Source organism: Mangifera indica, chromosome 5 (genome assembly GCF_011075055.1).
Source record: "Mangifera indica cultivar Alphonso chromosome 5, CATAS_Mindica_2.1, whole genome shotgun sequence".
NCBI classification, from domain to species: domain Eukaryota; kingdom Viridiplantae; phylum Streptophyta; class Magnoliopsida; order Sapindales; family Anacardiaceae; genus Mangifera; species Mangifera indica.
In genome coordinates this window covers 9421301-9440139 of record NC_058141.1, presented here as the reverse complement: position 1 = coordinate 9440139, position 18839 = coordinate 9421301, and the positions used below count along the sequence as shown (strand labels likewise).

At 33.0% G+C, this 18839-nt stretch overlaps 2 protein-coding genes across 4 annotated transcripts; one reads left to right on the top strand and one right to left on the bottom strand.

The window, feature by feature from the left end:
• Window positions 1-2124: 2124 nt before the first annotated feature.
• Window positions 2125-8018, bottom strand: LOC123217665 (cysteine-rich receptor-like protein kinase 2). Of its 3 annotated transcripts, none has more exons than XM_044638756.1 (8): window positions 7827-8018; window positions 4531-5915; window positions 4299-4412; window positions 3927-4066; window positions 3612-3822; window positions 3177-3411; window positions 2941-3091; window positions 2125-2841 (listed from the first exon to the last, which is right to left on the bottom strand). In XM_044638756.1, exons 2-8 carry the CDS (start codon window positions 5291-5293, stop codon window positions 2500-2502), a joined length of 1956 nt encoding a protein of 651 aa, XP_044494691.1. In that variant the 5' UTR covers window positions 5294-5915; window positions 7827-8018; the 3' UTR covers window positions 2125-2499. The 3 variants fall into 3 exon arrangements, with proteins under 3 accessions (XP_044494691.1, XP_044494693.1, XP_044494692.1); XM_044638758.1 differs by having other exon boundaries at window positions 4531-5882; XM_044638757.1 differs by having other exon boundaries at window positions 4531-5351.
• Window positions 8019-14699: 6681 nt separating this feature from the next.
• LOC123215278 (polygalacturonase At1g48100-like) lies at window positions 14700-16942 on the top strand. Its single transcript, XM_044635306.1, has 6 exons — window positions 14700-14966; window positions 15043-15171; window positions 15339-15506; window positions 15714-15921; window positions 16257-16338; window positions 16429-16942. Exons 1-6 carry the CDS (start codon window positions 14700-14702, stop codon window positions 16940-16942), a joined length of 1368 nt encoding a protein of 455 aa, XP_044491241.1.
• Window positions 16943-18839: the final 1897 nt, after the last annotated feature.

The following is an 18839-nucleotide window of genomic DNA, read 5'->3' as shown; positions in this document are numbered from 1 at the left end:
TTGTTTTTTGTTTTTTTGCTTTGTCACATTCATCTCTTGGTACAAGGTATAATACTAGTTGTTTTTTGTTCAATGAAAGTTGCTTACACAATTTATACAATAATAATATAAAAAGTGTGAAACTCGAACTTCAATCACAATTTCTTATGCAAATACTCAAAGTCAATCGCAATTTTATAACATACCATTCAAAAATCCACTAATTGAACTTAAAAGCAAGAGATGAAAATTGCACAATGAAAGACAAATAGGAAACTTACAAGTTCAATGAAACTTACATCTGGAGAGAATATGTTTTGGATGTTTGAATGTATCAGGGAGCTAATAAACCCTAAGAATTGCACAATTTGATGAAAAGCAACGATCATGATCCAGAGTTAAAAAAGATGTCCTCTCTGAACTTACTGTAAAGTGAAGGCAGCAGGTAGATATTTATATTTATTTATTGTTTAATCATTGAGCAATGGAAAAAAAAAAAAGTGTAGTATCAAGCTGAATTTACTAAGAAAATCGGTTGTAGACACAATGAATCAGTTTCACTAAGGAAATCAACTAATTGAAAGCTTCTATATAGTGAGGTCTTGTTGTGATGGTATTGGCATTTGAAACGGAAACTGAATTTTTTACTTAAGTTAGGCCACTTTTATGTTTATACTACATTTTTCAGACCCTAATCATTTTTACCATTTTATATGTTAGAATATTTAAATTTTCTTTATCTTTAATTTTGAGAAACCAAACAAGGCAACATTATTCCTTGTTATGTATTGCAAAGAGAGAATATATATAAATATTTAGTATTAATATTTGAAACAAGATTTATATATGTGTTAAATAAAATGAAATATAAAATATGCAAAGAATCAATGTTTGTCAATTAACTATACACATTTTTGTATAAAAGAAGCAAATAATATATTCTTTGCATAGAATATTACAGAGAATATATTCTTAGAATATTTTTGCATGTTTGTTTGTCTTTAGCAACTAAGAGATATGACTTACCTTAATTCAAAGGATTTTTGTATAAAAAAAATTAATAGATTTCGTATTAGAAAACCTATTTTGTCGTCACTTCTTCCTTATATAAGCGTAGCCATACTTTGTAAAATGGTTAGACACTTGAATTTTATGAAACATTGAATCAAAAGCTTGTTGGTTTTTCTTCTCTATTTTCCTTTATCCAATTCATTTTTGGTAGAAGAGTTGGTGGTGAAAGACCTCAAAGTTTGTAGAATTTCTTTTATGTTTTGGTTAATGTTTACGTTTTCCTTAAAAATCCAAATTTTAATGCATGTGTATGTATTAAAGTTGAATGGCAGAGAGTTGGGAGATAAGTACGGTTTTGCCACTAACTTTTTCACTCATTCTGACTGTTTTATCTTATGAGTTTTGAATGTTGTCATAGCTTGATAGAAAGATCCTTGAATTCTCTCTGCATTGATATAATTTTGGTTGATTTGGAGATCATTTGAGCTATAAAATTTAAAGAAGAAAAAAATCGTCCCACCAAATAAATAGTAATTCCAGGGTTTTGTGTTGTGCGTGTTGTTGCAATTGAATTGATGAAAACACCCCAAAAATATTATGGGGTTTTGGGTTAAATGATATTTCTACTTTTTCATGTAAAGTATTTCATTATTGAAAATGAATGGCTGATGGATAAATAAACTTTTCGAATTTAACGAGCGAAAAATGTTGTTTCATCAAAGTTCAAATGAGAAATAGTCATTTGGGAGGAACAATTTATGCAGAGAACTCTCACCACAACCATGGAGGGAAGGGAATGAGAATTTCATCTGTACATTGCTCTCGTAATTCTAGGATTTAAATTCAAATGTCATGTTTAAGTTTATGAGTAGTATTATATATACTCACTTTGAATACATAAATAGGTACACACTCATATGTGTCATCATATGATTGAGTGATATTTTATCTTCAATTCAAAATTATTCAATTATATGTATCTATTTGTATATTCAAAATCGACACACATAGTTTTATTGTTAGGTTTATATGATAGTTTGCTAACTTTGATCTGCTATTGCATCTTTTCTCCCAAACTTGTCAAAGATAAGTATATCCTAATACGGTCATTAATGGAACATATGCACAGGTAACTTGTACTGTTTGGCACTAAAGCCTTGCTATCGAACGTGTATTAATTGTTAAATGGGGAAGATTTACAACAAACAATACAATAATAATCAGTCATAGACACAAGATATTGACAGGGGTATTACTCCCTCTTGTCCTCCCATAGAATTGGCAAATTTGGCATCACTAACCTCAATATATCTACAACCGTCGGTTGCCAGTTCCAAATTTCCTAGAATTATATATATGCTCACTGAACGCCAGCACAAGGCCACCGAGATGGTTGCATAAAGGTCTGCTGACTGCTGATAGTCTGAGATTTCTGGGGGCTTCTCACTTACAATAAAAATCTTGGATGCCTCTCTATATAGTGAAAATTCCAACTTTTCTTTGTTTGGTTCATCTAGGATAGAAGGAACTATGAGTGACACCGGCAAGTGATGCCAAAGCACCAGAATTCAACGGGTAGTTTGGGTCCTCAAATGTGTCATTGAGTTCCATGGTTTTTTCATCTGTAAATGGAGGACTAGTGGGTGAAGGGAGGTGTTCTTCCTTCTTTTGTAGCATCTGTAGCACCTTTGACATTGTTGGCCGCAACAATGGGCTCTCTTGAGTACAGAGAAGTCCTATCTGCACCACTCTTAACAGTTCATCCTTAGCGCCACTATTATCAGAGTCATTCAACGTGAGATTTCTGTCGTAAAGCTCCTCAACAGTCCCTGCTTGGAAATGCTTCCAAGTCTGTTTTGCCATTACAAATAAAAGGAATGTGAAATTGTTAGCTTAGTAATTGATATACTGTTAACAGAGAAAAAAATCGACTGAAGAAACTTTACTTACAATTGTCAGTAAACTTTCAGAATATTCTGAGGTTTTGCTCCTGTTGTTTGGCCTCCCAGTAACTGTTTCCAACAAAAGTACACCAAAACTGTATACATCTACCTTTTCTGTCAACTGGCCATGGGCTAGGTACTCTGGAGCCATGTATCCTCTGCAAAATTATTGAAGGAATTACCGCTCCAGACATGGATGTATCAGTTGAAACCGAATTATCTAATTAATGATTTTATACTTACAAAGTTCCTGCTATGGCTGTGCTTATGTGGCTCTTATCTTCCTGGAAAGACCTGGCCAACCCAAAATCAGCAATTTTAGCACGTAGTTTTGAATCCAGTAAAATATTGCTTGCTTTTATATCTCTGTGAATTATTCGAGTTTTGGATTCTTCGTGAAGGTAGACTAAACCCTCTGCTGTCCCAACAATAATTTCATATCTCTTCTCCCAGTTCAGTAATGTACCTCTTGTTGAATCTGTCATGTCATTAGAAAGAAAAGATATAACAGGAAGTAGTCTACAGATACCATATCATATATGATAAACTTCAGTCAGGTTCAAGATCTAGGGTAAGAGTTTATGTAATACACTTGAGAAAAATAGCTCTCAAAATAGTAAGTATTAAATAAGCCATCTTTGCAATGTAAAAATTCACGCTTATCAATCTATCAATTACCCAAGATGAAGCGATCTAGGCTCTTGTTAGGCAGGAACTCATAGACAAGAAGGCTTTCTGGTCCAGAAGCACTGCATCCCAGCAATCTGACCAGATTTTTGTGTTCTACACTACTTATAATGTTAACTTCATTGTAGAAATTTGCTACTCTGTGCTTGTTGTTATAGAAAAGCCTCTTCACAGCGATTTCTCTTCCGTCAGGCAGAACACCCTGCAGTGAAAAAAAAAAAACAAAAGAAAATATAGGTAGAATACTTTTATAATCTTATAAATTGGAACATATGAAAATTAAAGATAAGCATGGGGAACAATTACCTTATAAACTGTACCAAATCCTCCTTGGCCAAGCTTGTTGGCATCGTCAAAAGATTGTGTAGCTTTCTCTAGTATAGAGTATTTAAAGTTCAAACTTTTATCATTAAGAGTTTTCACCAATTTTTCAGCATCATTTGAACCTGTGAGAAAAGAATGGAGCAATAGAGAAGATAATGAAACTTCAAAATAGCCAAACACATAATAAAATATCACGTTGCACTTCCTATACTTATTTTTTCCATAATAATGATGACTTAACATTACATTTTAGGAATTATAGGAGGCTACACAATGTTCACTGTAGCACGCTCTTCTGTTCGTTCAGTATTTTATTCCGAGATGCAGAAATTGCATATAAAACAAGGTTTTTACCTCTTCTTTTCTTTTGAATATATCTCTGCTTCCAGATATGAGCTCCAATAACTATTAAAACTGCCAGAACCACCAAGGAACTGACTACTGAAACTACTATTGCAATAATGGTCCCTGTAAAATTCATCAATGAAAAACCTTGGTGAGGTCAAAATTATCGGCATATTAGTCTTCAAAATTAGAAACTTCATCATTGCCACAACTAATGTGTGTCAACTTACAAAACAGTTACCTCTTTTGCTTCCATTTCCCAGTTGCTTGTTAAGGAAATCTCTATCTGAATACCTCAAGAAACATCCCGTATTCAGTGCTCGGCCCTCTGACCAAGGCAAGCAACCTAATACAGACGCAGAGGCATTTTTCAAGCATGCTTCACATGAACTCGTTTTCAGGTTCTTCCAGCAATTAGCCAACACATAAGCTGACTCATTGGAACCTGAAGCAGCTATGGTAGCTCGCGCATAATTTCCATGACTGGGTGCTGAAGCAACTGCACGCAACACAGCCTGCCTAGCTGATTCTTGGAATTTTGAACTCTTTCTTGTTGTATTCCCACAAACTGCATGATCTGCAGGACCTTTATACTCTTCAAAGAAGCTATAATTCTGTGATCTCATGAAGCACCCGTCAAGGAAAATCTGACCTCCATTGTTGGGGAAACATTGGGGAAGAAGTGTACGTGCCTCAGCATAGCACAATACACAATCTAACAAAGAGAGGTCTCCATAACATTGTGCAAGCCCATAGTTCGTGTCTGGTCCTGAACCTGAAACTGCCACTCCAAAACCAGCTGTTCGCACTTGTTCGCTGATGTTTTCCATTGTAGCAACAAAATTAGGCACGAACATAGTTGCATTGTGCTCCGATTGGTTTCCGCACATAATTTGGACAGTTTGAGATCTTGGATCACCCAACGCCCTTTCTAGTAACAACAGATATCCCCATAGGAAGAATAAAGTGCATTTAGAACGGACCAATGCGGTTTCTTTCTTCATTTTTCTTCTGTGCTGAATTTGGCGTCGTGAAACTTTCTCACAGCTTCATATTAAGTCTCTGTAGAATGAACTTTTCAAGTAACCATTAAGTGCCTACCAGTCAACCAGTTATCAACTCAAATGGAGATGTCATAGAGAGATGAGAGCTAACTGGAACCCACCCTTTGAGGTAAACTCAAGTGAAATAGAGAATAAACAAATCACAATTGGTAATAAATCAAACCTTAAAAAACCAATATTTAATGGTATCAGTTTGTCATGGATTTCGGCTTTTCAGCGTCAAGGATTTAAAAATGACTTCGTCTAGAACACTAAAGCTAGGGAGAACTAGAACCACCCTGGATAGGAACAGCGTTGGACCACGATAGGGTGTTCGTGAGCAGTCATTAAAGTTTTAACAACACGTTTTCAAGTTTGAACATGTGACTTGTTCATAATCATAACCGCAGCGGATTAGTCAAAAAGTCAGGGGCCGAAGCCTTTTAGGTCTTTGTTTCACACTTCATTTTTCGTGCGGACGATATTTGCGGAGGAGATACTGTGGCTCGGTAGACTGGATTGGCTGAGCTGATTCTGCCACCAAATAGCTCTGCACCAGATTTTCTAGATCACTTGAGAAGATCTAGATCACCATGATCATAATAGTTAACCACAAAAGTTATTCCAAGGTGAGGTACAGCAGTTTAAATTGACAGCACTAAATATTATTGTATTGAGTAAAGGGACCCCATAAACAGGCCGGACCGCAGTTTGAACATGGCTTCCAGTGGGCCAACTAAAATTTTAGGCCGGAAGGCTTATTCCCACACAAAGTTTACCAATCCCTAAATTACCACTCAAAAAATTTAAATATTGACTATCTATTAAATTTTATTATTATTATCATAAAAAAATAATTTAATAATTTTAGTAAAAAAAAATTATCTTAATTTAAAAAATTAATAATTTCTTTTTTAACTTAATTTTACAAAGTCATTTTTTCACTCCTATCATCTAAGATTTTCATATTTTATGGTTAACAATTACCCCTTCAAAGTTAAAAATATTGTACTTACATCTCAAAAAATATATTCTCTTTTTCTAGCGACCATTATTCCATAAGATTCACTCGGACGCGTTGTCAACCCACCACTAGCACCCCCTCTCCCTCCTCAGTGGTTTTCTGATATAGAAACTACCTAAAATACTATCAAAATTGTCAGACAACCTCACACATATTTGTGTGATTTATCACACAAATATGTGCAACAAATTACATAGATTTGTGTGATACCATTAGGCTATTTTGATGGTATTTTAGGTGGTATTTACATCAGGAAACCCTAGGGAGAGAGAGGGGATACCGATAGTGAGGCTAATGACACGTTAAAGTGAACCACTGAAAAAAATGATCACAAGAAAAAGAGAATACATTTTTTTTTAACTTTAAGAGAATAGTAGTTAAAAGGTAATTTTTTAAACTAAGATAAAAAAAATTTATTAGTTTTTTAAACTAAGGTAAAATTTTTTTTTTCTTTCTATAAATAAAATTATTAAATAATATTTTTACCCTTGATAATAACATAAAAATTTTACAGACAAATGAATACTTAAATTTTTAAAATTTAACAAATGAGAGTTTAAAAATAAACTAAACCTCGGGTGGAAATAAGTCTTTTAGTCAAGATTTTAGGACCACGTCGACATAGATGATCCAGTTGTGAAGGCTATCCAATTTACCCATCTTATTATTTCATTAAGCCACCATTCTCTAGACAAAACCTTTTAAGTCATGTTCTTCATTTTGTAAATTACTCCTAACTTTATTTAAATGCTTTTACATCTGATAAATATATATATATATATCACTTTAAAAATAAATTATAAGTTAATTTATTTACCAAAAGGGAGAGTGTTGAATTTTGTAAAGTTGAATGATACTGATATTTCTGTATTGTAATTTGATCGGACTAACAAAATGCACAAAGAAAATATTACAAACGATATTAAAGTGAAACACTTGGGTAAATTTTAAGTACTTCTCTTTATACAAAAAGAAGTATATGTAAATTTGGTGGGTCAAATCAGAGTAACCAAGTATGAATGGCTGACACGCACAGCCAGCCAACTTTAATAAATTACAGAAAAGGCGAAAGGCTCCACCGGCAAGCCAGCCCATTAATAATTCAACCAAATCCCTCCCTCAAAACTCTCTAGAAGTTTTGCGTATACTCAACTACTCATGATTAGCCACATAAGCGATCCGTTCGCTTAACCATTATTTTTATCAAACTATAGCTTTTTATAAAGTTTTTATCTTCATTTTATATCCGCATGGAGATTTAATTTTTCTTCAATCTCAAAAGAATAGGTCAATCAAACAAGATGATTAATCTCAAGTTTAAAGATTTCATTCAAACTGAACTAGTCTCCAAAAGAAAGGAAAATTTCATAAATTTTCTGGAAAAATAATCTGAACTATCTTCCATAAAATTAAAAAGGAAAATCGAGCAGAAGCTAAGAAGGAAATGAAGCGTGATATAAGAGCCGTTACCTGTCTGTCTGTGCATTGAGTTGGTGAAGCTCTGAATTTTGAGTGAGATCCGGTTCAGAGATTCGAAATCGGAAGCTGGTAGCACGAAGACGAAGACGGTGTGAAAACTGAAAAAAGTGGAAAAGAAAGAAGAGAGTGAGAGACTTTTGCTAGTTGAATATCATTGTATAGCTAGCCTAGAGTTGAACAAACCATGGGAAAAACGCGGTCTCTCACCCAACGCATTTTTACAGTAACGTTGTGAAATTTGAGTACATGGAATTACCATTCTACCCTCGCGTTATATCTCTGTAGTGGGACCAAACCTGTGGAATGTTATAAATTAATAGACACGAAAATTCTTGTTTTACCTTAATTATTTTTATTGCAATTGATATTGAGGTAAAATATGCATATACTAATATAATCATGTTATTGAATACATTAAGTCATAATACAATGAGGAAGCGAAACTTGTATTTCAATTCTAACTCCTCCTAAAATATGATAATTATTGCATAACCCCTTATTAGTAGGAAGCAATTTAGTTTTTTTATCAGGGTTCGAAATAAAATAAGAGTACACATTCGTGATAATATAAAACTTGATTGGTTATGTTTTAACGAGTCTCAATCTTCTCGTTTCTTCTAAGTTAAAATCTTCTACTTACACTTTGGTTCAATCTACATATACATAAAGTGATTGGTTGTTGATTGTGTATTTTGTCATTTCTTCAGTGTCATTTTCATGAATTTAATAATAATAATAAAAAAAAAAGAGTTTGACTATATGACACCAACTAATAAAGTTCCATTGATACATCAAGTTCAGTATTTTGAGATGGGCTTTCCATATAAATTATAATCATTTCAATATATATATATGTTTAGTTGTTAATGACTTTGATTTGAGTATGATTGCACTGCAATTTATAGAGAATGAAGTAATTGATTAATCAATAGTAGTTGCCTTTGATACGTCAGTGAAGAGAATACTTGTATGTATTCTCTTGTCTCACCTCACAACAAATGTTATATTATTCAAGGAAGCAAAGTAGAATAAGATTGACAGAAAGAAATCCTCCCAAGTCAAGCGAGAAATTTCATAGCTACCTCGTGAACCCAAAAAGTCAAGATTTATGTAACAACTGCAACGACTTTGGCATCTCTTGTCCGACTTTGTGTAAGCGTTGACTGATGAACCAATATAAACAGATATGCTGTAGGGGATGGATGGATGGATCAGATTTTTGTCTTCATTTTGGTTTTGAAGGCATGATCCAATTGAAATCAATAGTTAGTTTGCTAGTAAAAGCCCAAAACACTAGGAACATGGTAGCCCAGTGTTCCTCTACGTTAATAAAACATTCACTAAGTTTGTGTCATCTATGATTAAGATCTTATTTTTCTGTAGAGTTAATCTAAAAGAGGTGATTTCTGGGATTTTGATGATTAATTCTTTTTGCTTTTCTCAAATCTCCCTCGGCTTGAATGATTGATCGGCCTATGATTTCGCCAAAAAAGCCAACTTTATTGGATTCAAACTGAGATCAAATACAACAATTATGAAAAGCACATGCTTCAATATGCAAAGATTAACAACCTCCAGTTGCAACTTTGTTATACAACATTCTCCTGATCACAAGATAACCTTACGAGAAGCATCACTCCGAGAAAACCATTCCGAAGCGGCTATGGCCAATAGACCTTTTATACATTCTTTATAGGATACATCATTTAAATATCACCTAATTGACACACTACAGACATAAACATTTCGATCATCAGATTAATCATGTGTTTTATCTATTTTCTCTTTTACTTTATCCATATCTTATATAAATAGATACGAAAATCATATTGGATCCTAATTGTTAGCCATCAATAACCAATACAAGCAAATCTTAATGCGCAACCATTGAGCAACAATTGTGGAGGAAGAAAGAGAAAGCAACCTAGTCCATAATATTCTTTTAATTCAAACAATTGTCATCACAAGCAGTATCAATCAAAAGTAATCCACCCAACAAAACTCAATCAAAATTATCAACAAAGCAGAACCAATAAAATATAATCTAATACAATACAAATGCCTCTAGTATGTATGGATTATATATATATATATATATAGGAGATGTTGTCTTGTTCTGTTGGATGAGCTGAGGGAGAAAAAAGAAGGTGTGAAACGAGAGAAGGGAGAAGGCCAGGGAGGAAGAAAAGGTTGTTATTAGAGCTATAATTTTCCACGCTAACCTTGGTCCATGTCCCTCATTGGATAATAATTCTCTAAAATAAACAAGAATGAAAATATAAGAATAACTGGCAAGCGGGGACGTAGCCGGGGCAGGGATATCCACACCACCTAATTTATAAACAAAATAAAACCCAAACAACCAGGCTTGCATCCATTTTGTAATGGTTAAAAACAATTTTTAATTATTAAATTTATTTTTCCATTTATTAAATAAAATAAAATATTTTCATCCAGTCTTTTTTTTTTTTTAATGTAATGTTTTCATTCAATCTTTCTTCATTGAAATCACACACCCTATAGAATAGGTCTTTTTCCCCAGTTGAATCATCCTCGTCTCTCCCTTGCCATCCCTACTGTCTCTATTCTCTTTGGCCTTGGTCGAACGTATTCTAACTCAAATTCACATTAATTCTTGAAAAAATAGTGTAAAAAACCTTACTTAGATTTGAGTGAAATTGTTGTCAGATTTTATGATTTTTAAGTGAATTTTGGCTTAAAATCTTGATGGAAAAGAGGTGAAGGGTTTAGGGTTTACATAATGTTAAGATGAGGATATAATTAGTATTGGTTAAAATTATATAGATCTCTCTAGTTTAGCTGATTTAATTAATTAATTTTGATTGAAACATATTCATAATACATTAAAATAATTACACTGCAAAGTTACGTTGAGCTCCTTAATCATGTTTAGGTTTTGATTAATATATACATATAGACATATAGCACAATTCTTGAGAGAATATATTCCATATCATTCAAAATGAGTACAGTTTAATAATTCACTCTGCAATTAAATGTCAAACACAGCATCAAATTGCTTTACTAGCGTGTACCAATTTACCATCTTAAAAATTAATTATAATATTGACAAGTGTGGTTAATTAAAAAATTAGCAAGTTGCATGCATGGTGTTTCCTTTTTAGGTTAGGGTGGACAAATATTCTCCATCCATCTGGGTTTAAGCATGCACCACCAGCTAGGTTATAGAAGATAAACAAGTGAGAAACTGGCACCGACCTGTCCCATATTTGGCCCCACGGCGACGTCGTGCCCAAAGGAGACACCAACCCCACCTACATAGATAGACATTGTTGCTCATACATCAAACCAAACCAGATTAATTGGTAGAGCAGAGGTTTACAAAATAATTTCCCCATATGAATTAAAAGCTTTATCCCTATATCTTAATGAACAACTTGATGGGTTCGTCTGCCTCTATCAAGAACTTGATGGATTAGCAAAATGGGTTTCCCTGCTGAGCTAAATAGCTGGCTAGATGGCTTTCAAGAGTCAATAACCTATTGTAATGGTAATGGGCTCATGACTGTGGATCCTGGGTATTATATGCATCAAACGCCAGCGGATGAAATATAGTATAGGGAAGAATGAGTGAGTCAGCGTGTAAGTGGAGCAGTAGCCAACTTTCATTTGTCTGGGACTTAAAACCTAGGACCATTATACCTCCATTTTAGATCTATTTTATTTTTCCGGAAAGTGAGAAATGGTTAATCATCTAATGAGGTGGAAGCACTTTTTCTCCATTAATATATTGAACTTGGTTGTAAATACTCTTTTCAAGCGACAAAATAAAAGGCTGATAGTGGTGGGCTGTTACTTCAGACTGAATTAATGACACAAGAGGCTGGCCGGTAACATTGTCTTTATTTGCAACTGTAGTGCAACACCACCTTTGTTGTATATGAATGATTATTGGAAAGTATTATTAGGTTATAATTAATTAGGGTTAAGAAAATTATCCAAAATCCTATCCTATTCCAGATTCTTCCACTCAACTTAACAATAAATTGCTTTTTTCCTACATGGATAGTGCCTAACCATGTAGTGCCTAACCACTAAATGGCAGATATAGGCATATATCCAACCAAGTGACTAGTTATATAACACATTATTTAGATGCATGTTATTCTAAAACACAAATGAGTGGATTCTTACTGGTATATGTCAAGTAGACTGAGTATATCTCAAATGTAAAGAAAACATGATCGCTCAATTATGTCTCTTATTGAATGAGGTGCATTAGTTGTCACTAAAACACATATCAAGAGAAAATTATCACTATGATGATTGAATGATCTACATCACATTAAATATAGAATGGTTGCACCAGATCCAATAATTTATTACGTTTGTGTGATCATGATTGCACACCTGTCATTCATGTCTACAAAGATGTAAACCTCTTATGTCTTAACAATTATAATGAAGAGTTGCATAGTAAAAAAATGAGAAGACCAATTTATCTACAGAAAATAAGGAAATGAAGTTTCTTCAATCTATCTCCCTAATTGAAACTTACTGTTTGTTTTTATCTATCCATCATATATACTAGCTAGAAACTAAAATTATAAACTAATTTTGCAAATCTCTTTGCAAGAGATCTCCAACTTCTAAGACTTATAATATAATATTGGAAGTAGATTTTCTTCTTACAATTGAATCCATTACTTAGTTTTTTCTATAGGGAAATTAAATTAAATGACCATTTTACCATTTTATTAAGCAAAAATGCCTATTTTTCTTATTCCTAAGTAAAAATGCCCTAATTTTTTTTAAAATACCAAAATTACCGTTTACCACATCTATATAAACTCTCTCACTCATACTTTCATTATATACACTTCTCATATCACTTAAACACTCACTTTCACTCTCATTTTTGCTTAATCAATTACTACGGGGTTGTTCGGAAGCAAGAAGTTCGTATTTCTAAATTCAAATCGAAAAAATTAATTCGTGAAAAAAAGTATTTATATGAATCTTAACTCAAAACTTAATTTTATTTGTTAAATCTAGTTTGTATGTCATGTAAAAGGGGCATTTGGATATTTGATAATAATTTAGGGTTAAATAAAATATTAAAAAAATATGGGAGGTATTTTGATATTACATAATATATAAAATATTTAAATAACATGTTAAGAATAAATAGATATATTGAAATACCCTAAAATGTCAACAATCAAAAAATGACTCGAAAATCTAAAAAAACATATCTAAATTTTGAAAACTACACATTCTTAGGAACAAGAAAACCGAAAAATCGATTTGAAATTTTATAATTACATTATAAAATGTGCTTAGAAAAGTATAAAACTAAAGAGACAAGTGTCAAATTTGAAAACTACATATCAAAAAAGTCTAGCTTAGTCATAAACAAGCTCAAAATCATGAAAACCGAAAATCCTAAATTTGGTAAAACAAAAAAACTGCATAATACATAATGAAACAGTTTTATTTAGGCCTCCAAATTGGGCACAACCAGCAAAGTTGGCTATCGTTTTAGAGCTCAAAACGAGCTTCGCGTTGATATATTACAGACCCTATAACTCCTCCCAAATTAAAAGTTATGATCATTCAAAGTCTATCTTTTACAGACCCTATAATTTAAAAAAAGTCAATTTCCACCTAACCTATGGTTCAGTGTAAAAATTTTCACAGACCCCCATGGATCTCCCCCTCTTCCCCCTTCCCCTAAAATCTTGAAAACACTAAATTCCCCCCCACCTCACGGGCGCCCATAGGAGATTACTGTAGCACCGACAGATCTAATCTATTTTTTGATCAAAAATCGTCATTTCAGTCTTTAATTTCAACACAAAACAAATCTACACATCCAATAACACAAAACCCCTCAAGAAATTCAAACAAAACAACCAAGAATCAAAACATTTAATACATTATTCAAAATCAAAACTTTAAACATTCAAACCTCAAAATCTCCCTCAAATCTCAATACTCCAGCAATAAATTAATTCAAACAAGAAGTGTGATTATGTACTATCCTTAATTGTTATTTTCTATTGCCGAAAAACATGAAAAATTAACGAAAAAGACGAAAACTTGTTATACATGTGGGAGATTTGAATTTTTCTCTGAATTTGAACAATAAATCTATGGGAAATATAGAGTTTATATATAAGGACAGTTTAATCATTTTCTAAATTAAGGATATTTTTACTTAATCCTTAAAATTTTAAACAATTTCATTTAACACATTTTAATTTTGAACATTTATTATAATTTCTCTTTCTATAAATATTCATTCCACTTTCTTTTATACCACCTTTCTTTGGCAACATTGTCTCACAATTACATCATGTGTCATTTCCCAAATCAACAGACGACATGCAGCTTAATCATCAAATCATCAAACCCCCGTACATCATAAATATGTGATCAACAGAAATTAACTGCCGCTAATAAATTGATAAAACTCTATCAAATCAAACTGATTTCTTACATGATTTCAATGATATATAATATTGGACTGCACAGAATATGATGCAAATTGAAAGCCGGTCTACTCGCCACAGAAAGGAGTTATAAAATTATTTATATTCAACAGCCACTTTGTCACAGAATCGACAAATGGAAATCAGCCTTTACCCTTTAGATATATCCCAGGCATTACCTAATTATTTCTCTGTCCACTACAAATGAGGGGCGTCTGCAAATTACACTTAAAAGCTGTGCTATTCTTGTAATGTTGCACTGTATAACTGTCTATTTCTGCTTCACTTACATGCTACATTGTTACAAAACAAAGCACCACCTGAAGGCGTAAGCTTTATATATATCATTTATACTGAAATTCGCTCTTCTTTACACGGTTGAGTTGAGATGAGGAGCAAGAAATCATCTCTTGTGTTCTTCCTGTTTATTCTGTGTGTCACATTTTCTATAATGTCGGTCGAAGCTAGAAAGCATCACACCAAGAAGACCAAAAATCAGAAGAAAGATAAGGGAGGCTCAGCCAATTCAGGATTTCCAGGACGCGCTCCTGCACCAGCTCCTCTTCCTCCTTATGGCTCTAGTCCTACTCACTCAAACATTTTCGATATTTTGTCATTTGGAGCTAAGGGAAATGGAGTCTGCGATGATTCAAAGGTAAGTGAAATTAATGGTGAGTGAATTCGAGTTGCTAATGTAAGCTAAATTTTTCTTGAGAATTTCAATGAAACAGGCTCTTCTAGCAGCATGGAAAGCTGCGTGCAAGGTGCCGCGGGCTATAGTAAGAATCCCATCGGAGTTCAAGTTCCTCATCAAGCCCATAACTCTGCAAGGTCCCTGCATGCCTAACCTTGTTCTTCAGGTTAGCGCCTTTCTCTTCTTTTTAGCTCTGACTCACAAGCAGCAATTTCATGGTATTAAGAAATTAAAAAGTCAAGGAGTATATTCTTTCTTAGGTTCAATATTATTTTTATATTTTTGTTCCTAAACTCTTAACGCAAAATGCGAATGTATGTGGAATTCTAACAGATAGATGGAACCCTCTTAGCACTCCCGAAAGTGGGTTCATGGCCAAATTCCAGTTTGTTTCAGTGGTTGAACTTCAAATGGGTCCAAAACTTCACCATTCAAGGTATTGGAATTATTGATGGTCAAGGCCCTCAATGGTGGACCGCCTCTTCACTCTACTACACTCAGGTAATCAAGAAGTATCATAGTTTCATCCACATTAAATTAAATAGTTTCATAAGTAAATTAGCCGTTTCTGAACTTCATTGCTTTTGATTCTTTACAGGAGAAACTCAAACACATTACAGATTTGAAACCAACCGTAAGATTCCTTAACTTTTAATTCTCAATTTTTTCTTTTTTCATTTCACAATACCGAATATGCTCCCATTTCAGGCTTTGAGATTTTATGCAAGCTATAATGTCATGGTTCGAGATATCAAAATCATAAACAGTCCTCAATGCCATTTGAAATTCGACAACTGCGGCTGGGTCAAAGTCGATAATATAAAGATTTCTTCTCCCGAAAACAGCCCAAACACTGACGGCATTCACCTTCAAAACACACGAGATGTAGAAATTCAACATTCTATTATCGGGTGTGGTACGTTTTAATTTCTGCAATAAAACTTAAGCCGTTAATTGGGTCGATTGTGCATTGCACGTTAGCATGGCAGAGCAAAAGCTATCTGGTATATAATAACCATCACTAGCTAACCTACTTTACATACAAGCATGAACAAAAAGTATCAGTTCAACTTTTTCTCTTGTTTTCCGTGCGGCTAGTTTTAATTATTAACTGATAGACCTAGAAAGAGGAAAGTATGATACCAGAGTGCACCAACATTAGCAATATCTATTTAAGCATTATGTAATATGTGTAATTTTTTTCTTTTCGTCCATGTTGTTATGTACTAATTGAGTTCTCTTTTTGAATAGGAGATGACTGTGTATCAATACAAACTGGATGCTCAAACATACACATTCATCATATTAACTGTGGCCCTGGACATGGTATAAGGTGAGTTAAACAAGAAGTTCATGGATTGGATGGCATTACTATTATAATCTTGATCATCGATTTAATTTAGTATTGTTATTGAAACGACAGTTTGGGAAGCCTTGGAAAAGACAAGAGTGTTGGTTGCGTTTCTGACATTGTTGTGGAGAAAATCTCAGTGCAGAATACATTAGCTGGAGTTAGAATAAAGACATGGCAGGGGGGTATTGGATCCGTGAAGAACGTGTCATTTTCCAATATTCAAGTGACTGATGTTAAGGTCCCCATAATAATTGATCAATATTATTGTGACAAGCATTTCTGCAAGAATCAAACAGGAGCAGTAGCGATATCTGGTGTTAAATACGATCAGATAATTGGAACTTATTCAGTGCAGCCAATTCATCTAGCATGTAGTAACGATATTCCTTGCACCGATGTTGATCTCATCGATATTCAGTTGAAGCCGTCGCCAAAATATCGAGGTTTTCAGCAGGCACTGTGTTGGAATTCCTATGGAAAATCAAAGGCTCCTTTGCTTCCTTCAAGTATTGACTACTGCTTAAGAAGAGATAGCGCTTCAATTGTGAAGAGAATAGAAAGATCTCATGAGCATGTGTGCTAGCATTATCATTATCTCATGGCTCCTTTTTATACATTTGTTTGTGCATGTGCTTCCCTTCTGCTATGTTATTTTTACCGTGTGAAGGTGATGGTCTGTACTGTAGTAGTAATTTACTCTAGTAGTATAAAATGTAATTTAGTTGGGGAGTTTTGTATTCAAACCTGTAACTTCAACTTAAAAAGTTAGAACTTAGAACCATGTTCATATGTTTAATTATAGCTAAAGAAGTGCAGGTAGTGACAGTAAAACCACATCAGAAATCCACCCACTTCATCCGCACACTTGACCGGAAGAAAGGCTGCATTCTTTCCAAGAAAGCAGACAATAAAATGGTTGAAATAGAAAATTGGAAGAAATGGTCATGTTGGTAACCCTGGAGCTGGGCCTCCCGTGGAAGTAGTAGTGGTTGTTGAGTGGAAGGTGTCTAATGAAAATATTGGTGATAGCTGCTGCGTGCACCGTCCAACATAGATACCCTTTAGACAAGAATCATGCTGCACGCGCATTTTTTTACGTCCAAACATAAAGCTATTGCTATTCATGTGGTATGGGTCATCTCCAACACCTATACATGTTACATAAATTTGCACCACCTTTATTTTTTTTTTTTTTTCACCTTCTTTGGTAAACACTAAGGAAACCCACCAATCCCTTCTTTTCATAAAAGAGCTTCTCTTAGTTTAGGCATTTTTGCATCTAATCATGCACTTTTCTCGTCTCCTATTCCATAAAGATACCAATAAAAAATTTAATGTAAATATACAACTTTTTTGAATCTAATATTAAAATAATTTTAATTTTCTATTTCAAAGTATGGACAGTTATTTTAATCAAATTCTTTATTGTTTAACTGTGTTATGTTCTTGAGATTATTTATATAGTTTTTTTTAGCCTTAATTTTATTTAACAGTCAATATAATTATCTAGCATTTTATCTTAGAAATAATGATGATAGGATTATATAGTGCTCCTGTTTCAAAATAAAAGTCATTTTAATTAGTGAAAAATACACCCATTAAGAAACATTAATTATAACAATTAAAATAAAGATAAAAAGTTTGTAATTTTCAGTTTTACCTTTATTTTATATTTTCCAGAAGTACAGTAAAATAATTTTTTACTTTTTTTTTAAATAACAAAGCTAAAACAACTTCTATTTTGCAACAGGAGTATAGGTTAATGAAACAAAATGTTAAAAGATAAAAGATAACACAAAAAAGAAAAGCAAAAAAAGTTCATTAATAAAATTGATGGGATGTCATACAGGGAAAAAATTAATAATACTCTTAATTGCTCAATATGAATAAACCCCCCTACACATACAAGATTATAAATATATAAGTGATTACAATTTTTCTTTGATCAAAATTGTTTTTCAATTGAGGTTATATGGGGAGAAAATATCTTAAAAAAACATATGTTAGGAAAAATTTTCTATTTTCCATCATCCAAAAAGACTCCTATAGCGGCAATATTAAGAATGAAATTGACAGTAGATATTTTTTAAATTAATAGTATGTTTGCTTGTTATTGAACAAAATGATGAATTACTATTGTACCCATCAAACTTACTCCACATACATTGCACAATTTTCTAAAGTGAATGTGACTATCAATAGTCGATATTATGGGCATGGACAAAGTCACAGATAAAAAAATGTTTTATCTAAAGGTGGTTATGATAAAAAATTTCAGTTATACCATCAAAAATGGATCAAAGTGAACCAAAACAGTTAATATAAAAAATAATATAGAGTAAACTACAATATCATAAAAATAAATTTTACAAATATGGTTATAAAGATCATTAGTCATGTATCTATTGTATGCCCAAATATTTAGTGAATCTATATTAAACATCCATCAAAATTAGTGAGAAAAATATATAATCAAACTT

Bases quoted from the DNA above. Each gene is read 5' to 3' on its own strand.
- LOC123217665 (XM_044638756.1), bottom strand. From the start codon at position 5,293: ATGAAGAAAGAAACCGCATTGGTCCGTTCTAAATGCACTTTATTCTTC. The intron at 3,823-3,926 runs GTAATTGTTCCC...TTTTCACTGCAG, and splicing joins GATTTGGTACAGTTTATAAG to GGTGTTCTGCCTGACGGAAG. The intron at 3,412-3,611 runs GTAATTGATAGA...ATGACATGACAG, and splicing joins CCTAGATCGCTTCATCTTGG to ATTCAACAAGAGGTACATTA.
- LOC123215278 (XM_044635306.1), top strand. From the start codon at position 14,700: ATGAGGAGCAAGAAATCATCTCTTGTGTTCTTCCTGTTTATTCTGTGT. The intron at 14,967-15,042 runs GTAAGTGAAATT...TCAATGAAACAG, and splicing joins GAGTCTGCGATGATTCAAAG to GCTCTTCTAGCAGCATGGAA. The intron at 16,339-16,428 runs GTGAGTTAAACA...TTGAAACGACAG, and splicing joins GGCCCTGGACATGGTATAAG to TTTGGGAAGCCTTGGAAAAG.